Source organism: Orycteropus afer, unplaced genomic scaffold, assembly GCF_000298275.1.
Source record: "Orycteropus afer afer isolate SDZICR_OR568_19922 unplaced genomic scaffold, OryAfe1.0 scaffold00028, whole genome shotgun sequence".
NCBI classification, from domain to species: domain Eukaryota; kingdom Metazoa; phylum Chordata; class Mammalia; order Tubulidentata; family Orycteropodidae; genus Orycteropus; species Orycteropus afer.
Genome location: NW_006921615.1, coordinates 8,852,522 through 8,875,273, shown reverse-complemented (window position 1 = coordinate 8,875,273; position 22,752 = coordinate 8,852,522). Strand labels below are relative to the sequence as shown.

General features: G+C 41.5%; 1 protein-coding gene across 1 annotated transcript in view; it reads left to right on the top strand.

The window, feature by feature from the left end:
• The window catches only part of ECHDC3 (enoyl-CoA hydratase domain containing 3), a 31,004-nt gene extending 10,271 nt beyond the window's left edge, over positions 1-20,733 (top strand). The window contains exons 4-5 of the mRNA XM_007935436.1: positions 5,689-5,889; positions 20,422-20,733. Of these exons, the coding sequence (XP_007933627.1) occupies positions 5,689-5,889; positions 20,422-20,733 (513 nt within the window). The remainder of the gene's footprint in view (positions 1-5,688; positions 5,890-20,421) is intronic.
• The last annotated feature ends 2,019 nt before the right edge of the window (positions 20,734-22,752 follow it).

Here is a 22,752-nt window from a genome sequence, read left to right as displayed (position 1 = left end):
CACAGCATCAGAACTCTAAGCACGTGAGAGAGAGTGGGAACCTCCCAGAACATAGTATTGTGCCACGCCCAACAGAAATAACCCAGGTGGATAGCTCCTCAGTTGCTCATAGAAAATCCCACCTTGGAGTTTACAAAGACTTATGGGTAGAAAAGCCACACTAAGTAATTTACTACACTGCAGATACATTCTTGACCATTGTTACCCTGTTCTTCCAGAAACTCGTAAGATCAGGTTATATTTTTCTCATTTCATGGAGAGACAGACAGGAAAAGTGATTTACTTGAGGCTTCATGGCAAGCTACAGCTAAGACTCAAGTCTTGTGTTTCCTGCATAAATAATGTTTATGTAACATTTTGCTCTTGTATTTACCAAGGTTTGGTGCTTTAAAAATTATCTTTCTACTAATAAATCCTCAGTATGTTTGGCTAAAACAGAAAATAGTCAAAGAAAACCAGTTGAGCCCTAAAGGGTCTGCATTTATCAGTCTGCTCTGGTATCTTCATGAACAGATCTAAATGGGTTAGCAAAGGGCCACAGGGGAGCCGGGGCTTATTCAGAGGATTTAAGGCCAGATTTCTTGGATGCTTAAAACCTAGCTAACTTAAAAAAGAATGCATAAATAGGACCTAGCCCTTGACTGCTAACCAGAAGGCTGGCGGTTCAAACCCACCAGCCACTCCTCGGAAGGAAGATTAGGCAATCTACTTCCATAATGATACCACTTCAGAAACCGAAGGAAGGGTTGCTATGAATCTAGTCTGACTCCATGGCACAGAACAACAACAACAACAGCCCTAATGTAGTAAAATAGGACTGAAAGTGTAATTATTTCTTTAATACTATTTCTAAGAAGATCAAATTGTCTTTGATAAATAAGAGCACATGAACTTGTACAAGATTTCAATTTCGGGGTGTAATCAACAGGCAGATTGGAACAGAATGAGCTAGATATTTTATTGTTCAGTTCCTGCATGAGAAAATTTGACCGTGGAAAGGAAAATAGAGGTATCTGACTTAACTCAGCATCGAAAAAACTCTGGCATATTTGTTACAGATCACAAATTTTGCATGATAGTTCATTATTTACAAAGTCAGGAATAGGGCAAAATATGAATGGGAGAAGAAAAGCTTGGTTATGGGAGATAAAAGGCAGCCTTCCGTGGAGCTGAGATAGTGGCTCACACTAGAGACCTGTCCCTTGACTCTCATCTTACATTCTGTGGAAGTTTAACGGTGGCAATCTCAGCCCAACAGAAGGTACTTCCTTGCTTCTCACACCCCACCAATGAAATGATACTGGGACAGTGTCTCTCACCTTTGGAAACAGCTTGGGCCCATTGTTAATGCCATTAAATGAGGGTAGGACAGAATTCAATTTATGTCACATTTTGGAGTAGGCAGAATAGCATTTGATTCAAAGAGATAAATTAAACAGGAGGTATAATCAGTGTTTGACTATCGGGATTGATTATCCTAGCTTGTTTATTTTCTAGGTTCCCTTTGAAATCTATGAAAAAAAAGGAAAAATGTAAGTTATTGATTCCATACCATGATCATCCCACCCAGGAAGAACTATAATGAATAGTTTGGTCTTTTAAAAACTATTTTTTCTAAGTATAACTTTTTTTGTTTATTTACATATAGATGTATGATTATACTTTATTATATAATGTGATTATATTATATGTATGCTTACTATGTGCTTTAGACATATTAATTTAATTTGCACAGTTTTATTAGATTGGTACCTATTACTATACTCACCATGGGAGCTCTGGTAGCATAGTGCCTAAGGCACTTGACTGCTAACCAGAAGGCTGGTAGTTCAAACCCATCAGCCACTCCTCGGAAGGAAGATGGGGCTTCTGTAGTGATACTGCCTCAGAAACCCAAGGAGGGGTCGCTATGAGTCGGGTCCAACTCGACGGCACATAACAACAAATAACAACAACAACACCTATTACCCATTTTGTGAGGCACTGGTGGGTCAGTGTTAGCTTTCTTGCCTTCCATGCAAGACACCCAGGTTTGATTCCAGCCAGTACACCTCATGTACAGCCCCATCTGTCTGTCAGTGGTAGCTTGCATATTGCTATGATGCTAAACAGGTATAAGCAGAGTTTATAGATTCAGACAGACTAAAAAGAAAGGTGTGATAATCTGCTTCCAAAAATCAACCAGTGAAAATGCTGTGGATCCAGCTGTGTGATCTGAAACATTATGGGAATGGCACAGGGCTGGGCTGTGTTTTATTCCATTGTGCATGAGGTCACCATGATTTGGGGGCTGATTCTCTGGCAGCTAACAACACCATACCTCTTTGACAAAGGTGGAAACTTAGAGGGTAAATGGCCTGCCTAGGGCTAGTCGGTGAGTAAGTGGCAGACGGGATGGTGTACCAGCCAGCCTGGCTCCAGCCTACTATAATAGGCTCTTTACCACTATGCTTATATTTCTCTTGGAAATTTTTACTTTAAAAAGAATATGTGAAACACCTCATAACCTGGATAAATTTGGAGGACATGCTGAGTGAGATAAGCCAGTCACAGAAGGGCAAATATTGTATTCGTCCATTATTGCAAGGAGAGGTTTACATATGGAAGGAAACTTTCTTTGTTCGTTACCAGGGAGGAGAGGGGAGGGAAAATTAAAAAAAAAAAAAAAAAAGACTTATAAATAAATAAACAAATCCAAATACCAACATAGTTTATACAATCATTTACTTATTTTCCCATATTAGTAGGTTTTCACTATTATAAAATAATGATGTGGTGACCATCTTTATCCATACAGCTTTTTTCCCCATTTCAGATTATTTCTTAGAAGTAGAATTCTTAAATCAATGGTATAAATATTTTTAACATTATTGTCATATACTGTATTGCCTAAGTCTTTTTCCACCCAGCTTTATGAACTCTCAGCCCTCCATAGATGGCAGACAGAGGAGACAGACTTTTCAACTAATTAGTCAATTGGCTTTTTATAAGTAACTTCAGTTCATTAGGTAAAGAGACAACACTTAGAGCTAAAACAAAATCTTTTCTCCTAGCAGCAAGACTTTAGAGGTTCTTGTACATCCTTCCCCTTGTTATTCCAGTACACTGAGAATGAGCTCCATCTTCAGTCCCTTCCTGTCCTTACCCTAAAGTGCATCCCATTGCCATTGAGTTGATTCTTACTCCTAATGACCCTGCAAGACAGAGAAGAACCACCCCATAGGGTTTCCAAGGCTGTCATCTTTACAAAAGCAGACTGCCTCATCTTTCTTCTGTGGAGTAGCTGGTGGGTTCAAACTGCCAACCTTTTGATTGGCAGAATGCTTAACCAGTGTGCCACTAGGCATCTCTAGGGTGAAGGGACCCTCTATATTCATGAAGTTTTTTGTTTACAGGGCCATATACATTCTTCTGGAGAACAGGTCTGGAGCATTTATCCAGTTCTTAGAAGGTCACCTCCTAAGAGGGTCAGGAACCACTACTATAGATGATATTTCATTATATGTATTTGTTTGTACTATAAGAATGTCCATATATATAATAGAGCTAATGGGGCAAAGTGATAATTTCTTATCCACAGCCAAACACCCCAAGGGAATGAGTCACTGGGATCATAGGCTAAGGACCATGGTTGCAGGGGACATCAAGCTTCATTGGCATAACATACTGCACAAAAACATAGTTCTACATCCTGTTTTGGAGAGTAGCGACTGGGGTCTTAAAAGCTTCAAGTGGCCCTCTAGATACAACAATTGATATCTCCTCATCCAGAGCAAAGAAGAATGAAGAAAACCACAGACCAGAAGAACTAGATGGTGCCCAGCTACCACTGTTAACCACTCGGAAGGGGATCAGTGCAGGAGAGCCTCAGTAGAGTGAGAGAAAAATGCAGACCCAAATTCAAAATCATAAATAAAAACAAGGTTTACTGGTCTGATAGAGACTGGCAAAACCCCTGAGAGTATGACCCCTAATCACCTTTGGGCTTGATGTTGAACTCACTCCATGGCTTCTAGCCAAACAATAGACAGACATATCAGGTGAACATTTACACCAGGTAGGTACACTCCTTAGAAAAATCAACTATGAGAGATCAGAAGAGCAGTATTTGTGCAGGCAGAGCTCAGAGGTCAGGAATGCGTAGGAAAGAAGGACACAGGGAAAAGGTACCCACAGGGAGGAAGTGGGAAGAGAGCTGTTACATTATGGTGATTGCAGTCAATGTCATGAAACAAAATGTGTATGAAATGAATTTGCTCTGTAAACTTTTCACTCAAGTCATAGACACACACATATGAAAGAACCACTGCTACAGAATATATCATTATCCCAAAATATATAATTGATGTTTATTGTATAATAAAATTCCTTAGGCAAAATCTTCAAATCAATGAAGGTCATTTTCCTTTGGGGAAACAAGCCTAGATTTCCTTTACTGCCCTCTCCCTTCCCTCTAAAAGTTCAAAGAGCAACATTTTATACACTGAAGTTACCATAGCAACACAGTCTGTTTCATGTATTGTGAAAAAGTGGAGAAATAAACGAGTTACTTTCTAAGCCTGGAAAGCAGAAGATCTGGAGATTTATTGAGGAGGCACCACACAAGCAAGTTTTTGCTTCCTATCTGTGACAGTGGCTCCATTTTAGGAGGTTTGTTTATTTGATGACAGCAGGGTGTTTCCCCCTCCTCCATTTTAATTGAATAGAGAAAGTGTTCATAGTGGCAATTTGAGAAGTGATTACTAAGGAAATTGCCTTCAAGTCCCTTTTCTACCTTAATTTTTGAAGGAGGCACCAAATATCAGTTTGACTTTAAACACAAGAGCTGCACACAGACATAATTAAAACTGTTCAGGAAAGATTTTGTATGTTTGTTCCCCAGAGGTTAAAAAATCAGCACTTTTCTTTACTGAGTCTATTAGAGCAACAGTCAGAGTGATTTGTAATCTCACAGAGGCTCCTTGCTATAGTGGGTGGAGCATGTGCTTGGGGAGGCAGACAAATACAGGTTCAAAACCCAGATCCACCACTTACAGGCTATGTGACTTTAGGTAAGGCATTTGCCTTCTCTAAACCTTAGTGTCCTTGTGGTAAAATAGAGTTCCTTCCTCGGGGTTCTCATGAAGACCAAAGTTTAGTCTGATTCATAATAGTTCAAATACAAGTCAGTTCTTTTGTGGAGTCCCTGGGAGGTTTAAACAGTGAAGAACACAACAATGAGCCGAAAAGTGGCTATTCAGACCGACCCAGAGGTCCTCAGAAGACAGGCCTAGCAATCTGCTGCTGACAGATCACAGCCACTGAAAACCCTATACAGCACAGTGGGGTCAACAACAACAACAAAAAAACAAACTCGCTGTCATCAAGTCAGACCCAGCTCATAGCAACCCCTCCTTGGGTTTCCCAGGCAGTATCACTATGGAAGTAGATTGCCCAGTCTTCCTTCTGAGGATGGCTGGTGGGTTTGAACTGCCAGCCTTTGGGTTAGCAGTCAAACACAAGTTAGAGTCAACTCGGTGGCAGCTAAAAACAGTTACTTTTTTGTGTCTTCCTTTTCATTTTTTTCTCATAGAATCTGGTAAATAATGCATATGAAAGGTGCTTTCAACACAACAAAGCCATATACAATAATAGGTATTTTGTGCCTCACTCTTGGATGGAAGTGAAGTAGTGTGTTTCCTCTTTCAGGTCATGATGCAGGTCCAGAGTCACCCTGTCCCCGTCATCGCCATGGTGAATGGCTTGGCCACAGCTGCTGGCTGTCAGCTGGTTGCCAGCTGTGACATTGCTGTGGCGAGCGACAAGTCCTCTTTTGCCACCCCTGGTGTGAACATCGGCCTCTTCTGCTCTACCCCAGGGGTTGCCTTGGGAAGAACAGTTCCTCGAAAGGTAATATAACTTCCTTTGGCCCCTTCTCTAGTTTTAATCTTCTACTTCTAATGGTGGTTAATTTCAGAATTAGCTTGTGAAAATGCCAATTATAGCAGGACATCCTGTCCCAAGCATATCTGAGTAGTGTGCCTAATGTTCTTCTAATGTCTCTGGTAAGGTAGGGAACAGCCAACTGCCTCTCCCTGTGTAGGTTTCTTACAGTGGACATCAGTTTGTGAAGTCACCACATGTCAATCTTGTATTCCCCTCAATATGACTAGTTGTTTTTTTGTTTTGCTTTGTAGTTTTTATAAAGGAACATATTTTTGTAATATAATTTCAAATGCAATTGAGACTCAGTTTTGTTGCATTGAATAGTTGCCCATGAGATAAAATTGTTGTTGTTATTTGCTATCGAGTCAGCCCCGACTCATAGCGACCCCTCCTTGGGTTTCCAAGGCAGTATCACTACGGAAGTAGGATTGCCCAACCTTCCTTCCGAGGAGTGGCAGGTGGGTTTGAACCGCCAGCCTTCTGGTTAGCAGTCAAGTGCCTTAGGCACTATGCTACCAGAGCTCCTATGAGATATAATAGCATGCTGAAATAATGCCATACAAGAGGCTAAGATAATGATGTCACTGACTTACTGTTTGTTGATAATCTGACTTGCTCCAGAAAGGATTTAAGGTAGCTGATGGACGGAGTGTGTCTTGTTTACTATTGTTGCATTTCAGGAACATGAATAGTGCTGTGCATGGTCAGTTAAATCTTCCCAAGAAGAAGCCAAATTACAAAAGCTGTTTTGTCACTGCTAACTCTGTTGACGTAGTGCCTAAGGCACTTGACTGGTAACCAGAACATTGGGAGTTCAAATCCACCAGCCACTCTTCAGAAGGAAGTTTGGGCAATCTACTTCCATAGAAATACTGTCTCAGAAACCTAAGGAGGGGTCGCTATGAGTCAGAGATGACTCGACAGCACATAACAACAACAACAACTACAGTGAAGTCCATTTTCTTCAAGAAGCTTTGTTTCTTCCTCTAAACATTGTAAAATAATATTTACTGAACATCCCTTAAGGGTAAACCATCAGTGTTCTTGTTCTAGAAAAAAGTGCATCTTCATTCTCAATAGGAAGTCTGTAAAAAAAAAAAGGAGTAAAGTCATACACCCGCAAGTAGGGAACCTAAATTACTTTCTAGAATATATTATCTATTTTAACATGAACCACGAAAATTAGCAGTTGTTCATATGCCTAAGGCACAAAAGAAAGGATGCCCAAGGGAAATCAAGCAGCAGGACCAAGAAGTTTAGAGAAGTATTCTTTTCTTTTATATTGCCTCCTTATTAAATTTTGTAGAAATGTGTGTTTGTGAGGAAATTCTGAAAAATTTGATAAGCATACATACTTAAAAAAAAATTGTCTGCAAGTGGCCTCCAAACTGCAGAGAGTGACCTTGCTAAAATGTATTCACACTAAGAGGCTATTTTTGATTGCTAATTTTAAATGTATTCATTCAGTAAATAAACTAAAATGCATTCCAAAACTATTGTCAGGATTTACTAATAAACTAGCTTATAATTGTGCAAATCAAATCATGAGACCTATGTGTAGTAAAAGGTGGTGAATTGTTTGCCTACCTGACAGCTGTTCATCTTCCTCAACAATGGACATGCTGGAAGGCTTCCATGCTAATGCATTGTAAACCTTTAAATCAGCACTACTATCAGGATAAGAAAGGAGCTCTGGTCATGTAGTGACTAAAGCATTTGGCTGCTAACCCAAAGGTTGGCTGTTCGGCCCACCAGCTGCTCCATGGGAGAAAGACTAGACAGTCTGCTTTCATAAAGATTTACAGCCTTAGAATCCTGTTTTGGTTACCTTGGCACCTCTGACAAGAATATACCACAAATGGGATGGCTTGAACAGGAGTTTATTCTCTTCCAGTTTAGGAGGCTAGAAGTCCAAGTTCAAAGTGCCAGGCTCTAGGGGCTGGATAAAAGCCCCTAGACCTTGGGCTTCAACTCTGCCTCTTGCTCCCAGCTAAGAGGCATCTCTTCACTCAGGCAGCTACTGGCTGCTGAGGCTAACAAGCCCAAGGTTGACAAATAAATTGGCACAGTCCCAATGTTACCAAACCACATGGCAGGTCATTAATTCAAGTCCATTGAAAGTCCCAAGGTCAGTAGAGCATGGCAGTCTGCTGAACAATGACACGGCTACATGCAGGGTTCAAGTGTGCCATAAGCTAGAGACCATTCCCAAAGCTGTTTCTTATATATGGGAAGCAGACCACATAGTCAAAGGTAGCAGCTACTCAGCTGCTCACAGTAGATTCCACCATGGGGTTGATTATCAGTCTCATTATGGTAATCTCATCCAGCCCAGCCACTCAACCAGGCCCAGCCAAGTTGACACACAAACTTAACCACCACAACTCCCTAGAAGGTCACTATGCATCAGAATTGACTTGGTGGCAGTGGGTTTAGATCAGGATAAGAAACCATTCTTTCTTAAAAACAAACAAAACAGTTCTGAAGTCAAGACTTACTGTAATGAAAGATTAATAGACATTTAAACCCTATATCACATTTGTCAAATTTTAAATTAGTTTTGAGCAAAAATAGGGGGAAAAAAAGTTACAAAAATAGGCCTTAAATTTCAAAGCAGCCAAATTCTCAGAACCACATTGCATGGTTGGCCAGTGTGACAGATTAACGAGGAGGGACACTGTAAACACCAAAGTAGCTTTTCCCTCCCAAGGAAAGTTTTGGTCAGGGTTAGGCCTGCGGAGACAGGGGCAAAGAAACCCCCTGCATCGTCCTACTCAGATTCCTGGACTGTGTTCCTAGTGTGTGATCCTCAGAAAACCTCGGACACAGTTGTAGCATTTTTGTTTTCCAGGCTTCAGAGATATTTCTTTCTCAAACCAGCCATCTAAGAGTGTTTCAGAGTTCTATCAATAGATGTCCTTATATATTGATCTCATTAATGCTGAGCTACTTGAAGGCATAAATCAGATGGATGGTTTGGGGTTAACACTAATGAGCCAAAATCACAGTGCTTATAACAGGAATTTAGTAGAAGGAAAAGTCTGCTGGAATATGAGGCCTTTGCCAGACTCCTGGATCCACAGATCTGACTTATAACTGCATGACCTGTTTTTAGAGGAAATACAGGAATTCATAAAAATCCCAACTCTGAACAATCATTGAGAAACAAGGGCTGCCTATGCACAGGGAGACAGCTCAGGGGGCAGGAGTCCATGGAGGGATGGACACTGGGAAGAGGTAACTATGGGGAAGAAGTGGGAGGGGAGCTGTTGCATTGTGGTAAACTGTGGTCAATGTCATGAGCAGTTTCCATATATAAACTGCTGTGTGGAAAGTGAATTTGCTCTGTAAATCTTCACCCAAATCACAATTAAAAAAAAAAAAAAATTGCAACTCTACCAAAAAACACCTGCTTGCCCTCCTTGCTGGATTATACTCAGCCAGACACATTCACACACAGGTTCATCACGTTATAGGGATGTGGGTCATGTCCCACATGCACGTCCACAGGGTGCTTTTCCAAATTGGACTAGAAAGGGAGTTCCTGTGATTTTCACAGTGGCCCAGCTACTGAGAGATTGATAGATAGTTCAAGGCCACCCAGAGGTGTCTCAGAAGAAAGACATGGTGATCTACTTCCAAAAATAGCCACTGAAAACCCTATGGAGCACAGTTCTACTCTAACACACTTGAGGTTGCTCTCATCTATGCAACCGCAACTGATAAAACCGCATATATGGGTCACCAGCGCCCTCTGCTGGTCTCCAGTGGAAGCTGTTTACTGTTTCTATGCTGAAAACTAGAAAGATGGAGTAGAGCCCCTGTGTTCAAGCTAGACTGAGCCTGAGCATGAATAATTTTCCATGTTTGTAAAATGTTTCTCTCCTTTTGTGTAAGTTAAATAATGCATCATCATTGCACCATACAAACAACCTGCCTGGTGCAGCTGCTCCCTGAGCTAATTAGAGCTGGCCTGGTTCAGAAATACAGAGCCAGCGCCTCAAATGGGAGAGCATATAAAAAATCAGAACCTCTTCCTCCGAAACAAGTAATTTCTCAGTGGCAGACACTCTTACTTCCACCTACTTACCCATTTTAACTTTGTGACTCTGTAGACTCAGATTTCCTAGTAGTCTAAGAGTAGGATTTCCAAGCTGGAAAGGGTACTTAACTACTCAGAGTGTGGTACGCTAACCAGTGGTACCAGCCTCGTGAAAACCTGTGAGAAACGCAGTCTCTGCTTATCTCACAACTCTGGGGTCAGAATCTGTATTTTAAAAAGCTCTCCAGTGATTTGTATGCCCATCAGAGTTTGAGAGTTGGAGAAGGCTTACCTTAGAGAACAGTCAGATTTATAAAAGGGTCTCAGTACATACCTACTGTTTCCCAGCTAATTGGTCTCATGATTCCAGCTTCATTTGCTCTAAACCCCTAATGCTCAGGCACTGCCCGGGCCATGGTGAGAGAGCACAGGCATGTGGCTGGTGTGGCTCAAGGGTTCCAATCAGCTGTGGGGAAAATGTACAGCAGTGCATCTGCGACTCCCTCATCACTGCAGCCTTCACATGGCTGCATAAGAATATGGCAAACACACCATGCCCACCCACAAGAGCATGGTGTAAGGAGCGCTGTAGCACACAGCTGTTGATATATGTGTGACCTGAGGGGATCACCCCCTTTCAGGTGCCATCATACCTTAAATCCAACGTTAGAGACTCATAGAAATTTACTGTTGGAGTAAATGTATTTTATGCTTACTCTAAGCCTTACCTAATTCTCTCTAATCTTCACAACACTGCAGAAGGATAGATGTACTTATTCCCATTTTTCAGATGAGGAAACAGACTCAGAAGGGTTAAAATTTTCACTTAAAGTCTTGTAGTTAATAAGGGGTAGCTCTGGGATTGTAACTCTGGTACATATGACTCCAAACATCAGGTCTTTCCACTAAGTCACACTGCCTCAAGGTTAGCCTTGGCCTTGTAGGTTGAGTTCCTAAATAATGACTAGAAAGTCAGCTGTAGCTTAGAGACACATTTTATAAGAGGATAGTAACCTTGCAAGGTGGAGACACACATGGCCAGAGGCAATGCCATGGGTGTCTCCCAGAGACTTATAGGCTAGGGGGTTTTATAATAATTTTAAGGCTGTGGGGTACATGATTTCAAAAGACCTTATGCAGGCTGGATACTCATAAAATCCTGACCCTTTGCCAAAAGTCAGGAAGCCGTACAAGGCTGTGATAAATTCCTAATGATTAGCCTCAGCCTCCTTCAGGCTAGGTGCATGGACAGTCTCTTTCTGAGATGGAGTTGTGTGTGTCTCAACATGGACACCATGACTTCTTCTGTGCAGGTGTATTCTGCTGTTTGCTCTTGGTTCGAATCTTGGTTTCCTCTTCAATTGGCCATCTTAGTTCATCAGGTGGTAATGGAGGGCAGGGGTGCACAGGCTCCAAAACTGGTTAACACTGGGTAGTGGGCTGGGAGACACCTCAAGAATGGCCATTATCAGAAGATGCCATCTAAGCAGTAAATTTACATTTGCGTTATTTCTTTTGCAGTGTCCCTTCCTTGGTTTCAGGATCTGAGAAGTGTGGTTGCCCTGTCCTGTGAGCTGTTCCTGTCTTGGTTTTATGATCTTAGGAATGTGGTTACAGGGGCAGGATTCTTTTGTGATTGTGGCTACAAGAATAAGGCGATATTTAAATTGAATAAGATTAATATGGAGCTTATGTTATGAAGTTAGAACACATATTCATCTCCTAGAAATTCTAATCTGCCTATACTGTTACAGCCTCAAGTCCAATTTGTTACTTTTAATGCAAATACCCTTGACAAAACCAACTATTAAACCATCAACTTCTTAGAGTAACCAAAGATACGCCATGTAAAAGGCTACATGAGTAGATTTAGGGAAAAGAGTGAGAGGGAGTTATTTTTTTCATCTTTTAAAATATTTCTATGTAGTGTGTACTATATAGAAACTTAAACACTAAAGACTGTGCTGATCAGATATTAAATAAATAGGCACTTTTTCTTAGGGAATGCCACTCTTATCATCTGATCTGTCTGTGTAAAATTCCTATAAATCAGCATGTATCTAGGTAGTATTACCCAGCTAGGCAGATAGGGAAACTAAGGCCCAGAGAGAGGGATAAACTTGGCAGGAATGACTTAGGAAGCCAAAGCAGGGCCGGGAACTCAGTCCAGGCCTGTTGGCTCTTGATCTTATTTCAGTCAATAGTTCCTTTCATGAACAATGCTAATCCCATTAAAATGGCCTTGGCCTGCCTGACTGAAGGGAGAAGTGCCAGGATAGTGGAAGCAGCCATAGTACTTGAAGCGACTTCCTTCACCTTTTTGTCTCCAAATTGACAGAGGAGGCTGGCACACAACAGTTCTCTGGATGACCTAGTTTAGTGTTGCCTTAATTACCAAAAGAGCAATGAGCCACTTTTCTCTTCTGTTTGTATTTGTTCAGATGCTTCCATTAATTCACAATGAGGAAATCTCTCAGTCAACCCCCTCGCAGTCTTCTTGGACTATTTAGCTTTTCTCTTTATTTATTTATTTAATTTTATTTTATTTTTTAGTTTTGGTATCTACCCTTTATTTATTTATTTGTTTGTTTGTTTTTATTGTGCTTTAGGTGCAAGTTTACAGAGCCGGGTTTGTTTTCATCACGTGTACATTTGGTTTCACTCTCCAGTTACCATCCCCAAGCCTAACCCAGTCTCCTCCCCTCCCTTCGTAGTATCAAACACGCCCCCCCCCCGTGCCCCTCACAGTTATGCACTCCTGTGTGTCCTGCATTTCCTTTGTGCGAAAGTTGCCCCTCTGGTGCCTCATGGTCGATTGCTCCAAGGGATGCATTTCCATAGAGTATGTGGATGCGTCACCCTGGGTTGAGTGGTCTGCATGTACATCTTGTTTACTGTTGGGCTGAGAGCTAGCCCCTGGGAGTGAGTTTTATTCCAGGCCCGAAGTGTATCCCAGGGCCATAGTATTGGGGGGTCCCACCAGAGTCCACCTGACCAGTAATTCTGGTCATTATTGTGTTTTTTGGATTTTGTTCCATGTTTTTCCTCCCTCTCTATCCAGGATCTCCAGTTTTGATCCTTTCCTGAGTGGTTGGCATTGATAGCCAGGCATCACCTAGTTCTTCTGGTCTCGAGGTCCATCATGTCCTAGGACTGATTGCTTCCAAATGCCCTTGGGTTTTTTTTGTATGTTTGTTTGTTTTGTTTTTTTTTGCACTCTTCTTTGCTTCTGATGATAGGAGACCATTAGCTGATTGATTTATTTTTTAAAAAACAACATTCCTCTCTGGGGACCCATCCTGGGGGCAATATGTCTTTGTTATGCTATATGGGTGTAAGAAGATGCTATGGAAGCAGAGCTGATATGCTTGACTCTAGACAGAAAGAGAGACCCTGCCAGGCCTATCACCAAGCAGGCGCTACCAGAGTCAGATTCAGAAACCCAAAGAGGAATGTCTTTGCCCAGAGATTTGGTGCACATCATTATTCCTCTTGATTATCTTTATTCCTCATTATCTGTCTTCACAGTAGATTCTGTTACTTTATATGAAGCAGAAGAAGATGGGTATGGATATGTAAATAAACCTCTTTAAAAAAAAAAAAAAGAAACCAAACCCACTGCCGTTGAGTCGATCTCGACTCATAGCGACCTCCATTGGGTTTCTGAGACAGTAAATCTTTATGGAAGTAGATTGCCCAGTCTTGCTTCTGCAGAGTGGGTTTGAACCGCCAACCCTCTGGTTAGCAGTCAGATGCCTTAGTCACTGTGCTACCAACAGCCAACAACGCAGCAACACAATGCACTGCTGTCAAGTAGAATCTGATTCATAGCGACCCCTCCTTGGGTTTCCGAGGTGATATCACTACAGAAGTAGATTGCCAGAGCTCCTTAAATAAACCTCTTACTATTTAACAATTAAGATTTTTTTATTAACTGTAATTTGTGTGATAATAAAGTTTGCACCAAAAAAAAGTGATAATGAATCCACAAGTAGAAGAGATTTGACCACATGGTATGGTCTATTCTTCCTTCAGATAAGGCTTAACTCACAGTATTCCAGAAAGATAAATATCTTTCATCTTTTAAAATATTTCCAGATAAAGTGATTTCAGAATTTTTTACCCCTGATAACCACTCTCCTTTGAGTCTAAGTAGCTACTATATAGTTTGAGAAACTGGACTACATGAAGAAGAACATGGCATCAGGATTAGAGGAAGACTCATTAACAACCTGCAATATGCAGATGACACAACCTTGCTTGCTGAAAGCAAAGAGGACTTGAAGCACCTCCTGATGAAGATCAAAGACTAGTCTTCAGTATGGATTATACTTCAACATAAAGAAAACAAAAATCCTCACAACTGGACCATTAAGCAATATCATGATAAATGGAGAAAATATTAAAGTTGTCAGGGATTTTGTTTTACTTGGATCCATAATCAGTGCCTGTTATGGACTGAATTATGCCTCCCAAGAATATGTGGCACTTTAGCTAGGGCATGATTCTCAGTATTATGTAATTATCCTGCATTTTGTGACCTGATGTAATTATCCTATGTGGTGTAAATCCTAACCAATGTTAACAAGGCAGGATTAGCAGCAGTTATGTTAATAAGGCAGGATACAGTCTACAGGATTAGGTTGTATCTTGAGTAGATCTCTTTTGAGATGTAAAAGAGATTAAACAAGTGAACAGAGAGAGAGCAACTTCCTACCACTAAGAAAAAGAGCCTGGAGTGGGTTGCAACCTTTGAACCTGCTGGTCCCTGCTCTGAGAAACTCCTAGACCTAGGGGAAGGTGGTTGATAGGACCTCCCACAGGGCCAACAGAGAGAACGCTTTCTGCTGTAGCTGGCGCCCTGAATTTGGACTTCTAGCCTCCTAAACTGTGAGGAGATAAATTTCTATTTGTTAAAGCCATCCACTTGGTGTATTTCTGTTATAACAGCACTGGATAACTAAGACAAGGCCCATAGAAGCAGCCATCAAGATCAAACACCGTATTGTATTGGGCAAATCTGCTGCAAAAGACTTCTTTAAAGTGTTACAAAGCAAAGATGTCATCTTGAGGACTAAGCTGCACCTGACCCAAGCCCTGGTTTTCAATCATCTCATATGCATGCGAAAGCTGGACAGTGAAGAACAATGTGATGCATTTGAATTATGGTGTTGACAAAGAATGTTGAATATACCGTGGACTTCCAGAAGAACGAACAAATCTGTCTTGGAAAAGGTATAGCTGTAACGCTCCTTAGAAGCAAGGATGGTGAGACTTCGTCTCACATACTTTGGACTTGTTATCAGGAGGGACAAGTCCTTGGAGAAGGACATCATGCTTGGTAAAGTAGAGGGTCAGCGAAAAAGAGGAAGACCCTCAGTGAGATGGAGTGACCCAGTGACTGCAACAGGCTCAAACATAGCATGGATTGTGAAGATGGCATAGGCCTGGGCAATGTTTTGTTCCTCAGTGTGCAGGGTTGCTGTTAGTTGGGACCAACTTGACAGCACCTAACAACAACAGCAATAACCACTAAACTGTACGTAATAGGAAAGGCAAGAATGGTCCACCATTTTATTTCTGACTGTTCTTGGCACAGAATTTAGTAGGGGCTCTTTAGCTAATTGTTGTCTGTCTGTCTTGTTTTGACTGTCTGTCAATTTCTGGATGTCTCTGTCTCTATATCTGGCAGTCTGTCTTTGTCTGATTGATTAATTGTATGACTGAAGAGGGAAAATCATCTTTTCTAATTAAAATCCCTTATGTTATAGCTTGAGGAGCTCTGGTGACGTAGTACCTAAGGCATATTTGACGGCTAACCAGAAGGTTGGTAGTTCAAACCCACCAGCCGCTCTGCAGAAGGAAGATGGGGCAATCTACTTCCATAAAGATTTACTGCCTGAAAAACTCAATGGGGGTTGCTGTGAGTCTGAATCGACTTGATGGCTGTGGGTATGTTATAGCTTAAGGTCATTCCCTTTTTACTTAACTTTTAGAGACCCCAAAATGACATTAGAAATGTTTTATATAGAAGGGACTATAAGAGGTCACTAAATGAGCAGAACCATCACTCCCTGACAGATAGGAGATCTTCCTATTCATACATCTCCAAGAGTTAAAAGTCTACACTCTCCCAGAATAATTTCGTTTAGACATTTATAAGGTTTTTTAAAACACAAATATGTTTTGGGAGTTGCTTCAGAATTAAGATATTACATAGATTCATTGTATTCGTATGCTTAACACATTGGTTCTTCATAAATAGTTGAATGAATGAATGGAAAAATGAATTAGGTAATATTATGCTCAGATTTGAGTCCCTCCTCATGGAAGCTGATCACCATCCTTCATAAATGTGGTTGTACCAGGTCCCTTGAGCTACTCTTCTTCAAGCAAAACCATCACCACTATTTCTCTTGCCTTATGTCTTGCTCAAATGGACTGGTTTTTTTCTAGCACTTCCATTGCACTCAGTGTGACAGTATGCTCTGAAGTCAGTCATTAATTACCTGTTCCTCACAGCATCCCTGGGAGGTTGTCCGCTGTTACCCATGTGTCCCAGTTGAAGAAGCCAGAGCTATGAAGTGACTTGCTCAGGGAGCCTTCAGAGGACCAACGTTTAGCAGGCCTGTGACTAGGCCCAGCCCCAGGCCCTGTCCTGAGATTCAGCATGCAGAAACCTGGACCCCAAAGGGCTTTCATTGAAAACTTCTTGGGGCATTTGGAATCTGATGCAGCTATAATATCTGGGTCAGACAGGCACTTTATTAATCTGTAATAGGGCATGTGAAAAGAAGAACAGAGATAAAGAGCTTTGGATGGAGGGAGAGAGGCATCAGAGGAAGGTGTCTGAAAACAGGGACTGTACCCAAACTGCAAGTCCCCACTGCATAAGTATGAACAAGTGCCTGCCTGCTGAGCCACAGAAAGGAACAATTAGTACTTGGGATTTTAATTCCTTCTTTCAACTCTGTATACCATTCTTAACTACTCTTTGAAAGTCATTTGAGGTCTCAATCAATCCAAGTTATAAAGCAATTAATAAGCTTGACTTTGGTGTTTTTGTTTTTTATGTTGCATCAACTTTTCAGGACTGGCCACTTCCTGATACACAGTCTACATGAATTTCCTTTGAGCTTCCTTTATTAATGAAGGAAAAGAAGGGTTTGATGGTGTGGTGAAATTTTTTTCACCTTGGTTTCTGATCTGAATTCCCAGCTGACACATATTCTCAGGACAGGGCAGAAAGTTGTCCTGGCCTCTTCAGAATTACTCACTGAGTGTCTTTGGCAGGATCTCATCTGTGAGCTCTTAATCAGCAGGACTTGGTTTTTAGCTCCATGTTCAACCAAAAATGCTTTGGAGTGCTAATGCTATTCTCAATCAACTAGAAAATGGTCTTCTCTGAAGTGACCCATAGGTATCATGTTCCTGCTCCCTCAGCAAAAAATCATAATTTCCAAAACAAGAGGATTTTGAGATTTAGATCAACCCCTCACTTAATAGAGGAGGAAATGAGGTCCAGCATCACCTTGTCTCTGACTGCCATTATGCCCATGATGGCAAGAGAGCCCTATGGCCTAGCGTTGGCCTCTTCTTCCCTATCTAAGCTCAATCCCTAGGTGGTCCAATCTAGTCTCCTGGCTTTACAAACCATCTAAATCAGTGGTTCTAAAATGAAGGCGATATCAGCCCCCAGGGGACATTTGGTAGTGTTTGGAGACATTTTTTTATTGTCACAACCAGGAAAGGGGATAATACTGATACCTAGTGGGTAGAGGCCAGAGATGATGGGAAATATCCTACAATGCACAGGACAGTCTCCCATGACAAAGAATTATCTGCTTCAAAATGTCAATAATACTGAAGTTTTGAAATCCTAATCTAAATGCCAGTGGCTCCCAAATTTATATCTCAAATCATTCCAGTTATCTATTACTGTGTAACAAACCACCCACAACTTAGTGGCTTTCCACAACAAGCATTTATTTATCTCATGAATCTGAAATGTGGGTAGGTCTCAGCAAGGAAGGCTTATCTCTGGTCTATAATGTCTGTGGCCTCAGCTGGGAAGACTTGAAAACAGGGGATGACAACTGGGACCTGGAATTACTGAGTTCTTGTTCTAACATGTCTGCCTGTTGCTGTTGGCTCTCAGCTGGGACCTGAGCTGGACCTGTCAGCTCGGACACTTACCTTAGCCTTTCAATAAAGCTTGGGCTTCCTCACAGCATGGGGGGTGGGTTCTAGCACTGAGCATCCCAAGAGAAAGGGCCAGGTACAAGATTGATCACTTGTTTTACTTAGCCTCAGAAGAACCATAGTATCATTTCTGCTATATTCTAATTGGTATCATTCAGTGGTTTATGAAAACAATTTATCAATAAATATTTATTGGGTTGTCTACTATGTGTAAGGCACTCTTCTTATGCTGGAGATACAGACATGAACAGAATAGTTTTTTAAAAAAAAACTTTGCCTAATGGGTTATACAAGGAACTCTGGTGATACAGTGGTTAAGGCATTTGGCTTCTAACCAAGAGGTCAGTGGTTTGAACCCACCAAATGCTCTGTGGAAGAAAGATGAGGTGGTCTGTTTCCATAAACATTTACAGCCTTGGAAACCCAGTGGGGGTCGCTATGAGCTGGAATTGACTGATGGCAGTGAGTTTGGATTTTTTTGGAGTAGTTATACATGCTAGCAGAGGAGGTACACAATAAACAAATGCACGTGTAAAATACATGGTATGTGAAATCATAAAAAGTACAGAGGATAAAAATATAGCAGAAAGGGAGAGAGTGCTGCAATTAGTTTTAAAATTTTAATCAAGCAGTCATAGAGACCGTCATTATAAATTGACATATGACCAGAGATATGAAGGAGATGAGGGCAGAAACCATAAGGATACCTGGGGAAAGAGCATTCTAGGCAGAGAGAACAGCAAGCGCAAAGACAGTGAGGTGACAGCATACTTGGTGTGTGTTTTGCTTTTCTAGTGCTGCTGTAACAGAAAATACCACAGGTGGGTGGTTTTAACAAACAGGGATTTATTCTCTTAAAGTTTAGGAGGCTAGAAATCCGAGTTCAAAGTGTCAGCTCTAGGGGCTGGGTGAAAGCCCTTTGACCTTGAGCTTCAGCTCTGCCTCTTCCTCCTGGCCCACTGAAGCCGAAGGCTTCTCTTAACTCAGGCAGCTGCTGGCTGCTAAAGCTAACAAACCCAAGGTGGACAAATAAAATGGCACAGTCCCAAGATTACCAAACAGTATGGCAGGGCACTAATTCAGGTCTAGAGATAGTCCCAAGATTGACAGGAGACATCACAGGCTGCTGAATGAGGGCTCTGCTACATCCAGGATCCAAGCATGCCAAAAAGCTCAAGAGACCTTTCTCAATGCTGTTTCTTATATACTGGAAGCAGATAACATCCCCAAGACAGCTACTCAGCTGCTCCAGTAAATTCCACCATGGAGTTGATTACCAGTCTCATCATATCCAATAGGAATACCCAACTGCCCAGTCACTCAAAACCAGGCCCAGTCAAGTTGACACACAACTACCACAGCATGTTTAAGGAAAAATAAGGATGCCACCAGAGATGCAAGAGTGTGAGCAAAGGCTAGAGGGGCAGGAAAGGTACCTCTGGGCCTTGTCTGTTCATTGTGCATCTGGAAATCCCTTTTCGAATTCTAAACTTGAATAATTACAGAATAGAGATTAGTGCATAATATGTGGTAGGCTTATAAAACAGAGGAAACTATGTAGAGTGAGCAAGATGTCGAACACTTTCAACAGGCCTTGAAAATCTTGGAGAGGGGTTGTGGAAGGAAAGAGGGCATCTTCCCCTTGCCACATCTTATTTATTAGTAAGATAAAATCATGCTTGGCTCTTTTCTGGTCCCTGGAAGACATTTTCATTAAATCTCCCTCTTCTCTGGAATATGGGAGGCTGTTCTTTCAAGTCAGGCTGAGGTGGTGGCACCTGTGAAAATTTTTCTCATTCTGAAAAGTAGCTACTGTATTGAGTTTTTTGGGGGAGGGGGAAGAGAGAGTGGATTTCACAGTTGCAGGGTTTGTGGTTTCATCCCATCTGATGTGGCCAGTGTCCTATATTTGGCCCTTGATAGCGGCGGATCAAATGTCCTGCTTCAGCAGGGCTAGACGATTGGATCTGTGGAAGGAGCACAGAGAACATGTAGAGAGTCCCTTCCTCTCCTAGGCCACTTGTATTTTCTTTGCTCTTGGAAAGATCTGATCCTGTCCTTGGCAGGAGCTAGGGTACTGCAGATGTTAGGGGTGATGGATGACATGTTATTTGAGGAAGTAGATAACTGGGCTGAGGTTGTAGGTAAGTCAGGATATATAGTCTCAACAGAGTGAAATGGAGAGGGTAGAATGAGGTGGCAATGAGTTACAAGGAGAGTGTCTTAATAATCTTATGTGTTTTCTCACTTAGGTTGCCTTAGAAATGCTTTTTACTGGGGAGCCGATTTCTGCTAAGGAGGCCTTGTCTCATGGTTTGCTCAGCAAAGTAGTGCCAGAAGAGCAGCTGGAGGAAGAGACCATGAGGATAGCAAAGAAGATTGCCTCCATGAGCCGCCCTGTGGTGTCTTTGGGCAAAGCTGCCTTCTATAAGCAGCTGTCACAGGACCTTAAAACAGCCTACTGCCTCACCTCCCAGACCATGGTGGACAACCTGGGCCTAGAAGATGGGCAGGAGGGAATCAAGGCCTTCATCCAGAAGAGAAAACCCATCTGGTCACATTGAGTTGACAGCAGAGGAGGGGAGGGGGTGTGAACCCAGTGGGCAGCACTCAGAGGCCCACCCACAGCCCTTATTCTCTGACTCTCCAACTACCAAGCTACCTTTTGATTGTAATACAAAACATCCTATTTTTATAATAATAATATTGGTTTCACTGCCTGTGATTAGTAGCCATGATTCCATGGGAAAAAGAAGAGAGTAAAGGGAGAGTAATGGGCTGGAGAGGAAAATGAAGTGCCAACTTAAGTGGCAGGTTAGTAAGCACCTCTGCTGGGCCAGCTATTGGAGAAAGCCTCGTATTTGATACACTCTTCCTTCATAGGCCTGTACGTGAAGGATCACCCTTATATGAAACAAGGTGATGAATAATGAGGTGTGAAAGAAGGATGCCAACCTGAAATAATATCCTGTAAGATGGAGTTAACTCTGGTTGCTCAAGAGAGGTGAAACATTTAAAATCTCCACAGGATATCTTCCATACTGAAAATCTTTTTGATTCTATTGAGAAATAATCATTCCTATGGCTCTGGAATAATTTTACTTGATTTTAATAGACTAAATATTTATAGAGAATGGTAATTTTATTTTCCCAACCAGACTTCAGACAGTTTAAGAAAAAAAACGATGAGCTCTTTCTTTGTGTGCTCACACTGCTGGGCATATGGTAGATGCCTTATGTTTCTATAATGAATGTTCTTGCCATCCGACATCCTGTAAAACTAAGACCCCAGGCTAAACCTGAAGATGAAAACTGCAGAGAGGTGGGAAGGGAAGCAGAACATATACTCGTGCCCATTAAGAATCACCTTCTCTGTTAAATCAGTCACAAAAGGACAAACACTGTATGAAACATGTAGAATAAAGCAGATGTACAGAGACCAAAGTTTATTAGTGGTGACCAGAGGCTAGAGGGAGAGGGAATAGGGGAACAGTTATTTAGGAAGCATTGAGTATCTGTTAATGGTGATTGGAAATTTGGTAATGGATATGGGTGATGGTTGTATAATATGATTTATGTAATTGATGTCACTGATTTATACATGTAAAAAAGTTCAATTGCCAAATGTTGTGTTTTATTTAAATATATAAAACCATCAAAAAAGAAAAAAGAATCACCTTCTCTGGACACATTTCTGAACTCTACTTGGCTTCTGGTGAAGAATCCAAACATCAGGCATTTGAGTTCCCCAGCTGAATAAGAATTTGGATTAAGACCTAAACATATTACTCTCTGGCTTCTGCTCTAATGTGGTCCAGGGAATGTTATAAATATCTTGTCCTCAAGCTTGCCTAGAAGACTACTTTTTTTCATTCGAGCCAATTTCTATCACCTAAGAGTAGAATGTGCCCATAAATGTATTTATTATCAACTCTGGTGAGAAACAGCACCATATGGACCTAACCTGTATTCTTCATTCAGATTGCTAGGGCGTGTGGCTCTTGGTATGAATATCTCCCAGTGTTTTTACAGGTTTCTCTTGAGGTTGGATTTTTTTTTTTCCTTTCCCAGAGTTTGGAAAGGTAGAAAAGAGTGTATTCTTGAAAAGGAGATTCTTGTTACTAAGAGTGCCACTCATGAAAAGAAAAATAATTAGACATTTTAGAAGGTTGGGCAATCCTACTTCTGTAGTGATACCGCCTCGGAAACCCAAGGAGGGGTCGCTATGAGTCGGGGCGACTTGACAGCAAATAACAACAACATTATAAATTAGGCCATTTATTGGACACCTCATTTGGTTTAGTACGGCCAGATGCCCTGTGTACATTTTTATTTAATCCTCACAAGAATCCAATAGAGTAGGTACTGTTATTATTCTCCAGTTTATACTTCCATAGTGATACTGCCTCGGAAAACCAAGGAGGGGTCACTATGAGTCGGGTCCAACTCGATGGCACATAACAACAACAATAACAGTTGAGATTTAGGGCACTTTAGTGGCTTAGTGCCTAAGGCATTTGACTGCTAATCAGAAGGCTGGCAGTTCAAACCCACCAGCCACTCCTTGGAAGGAAGATTGGGCA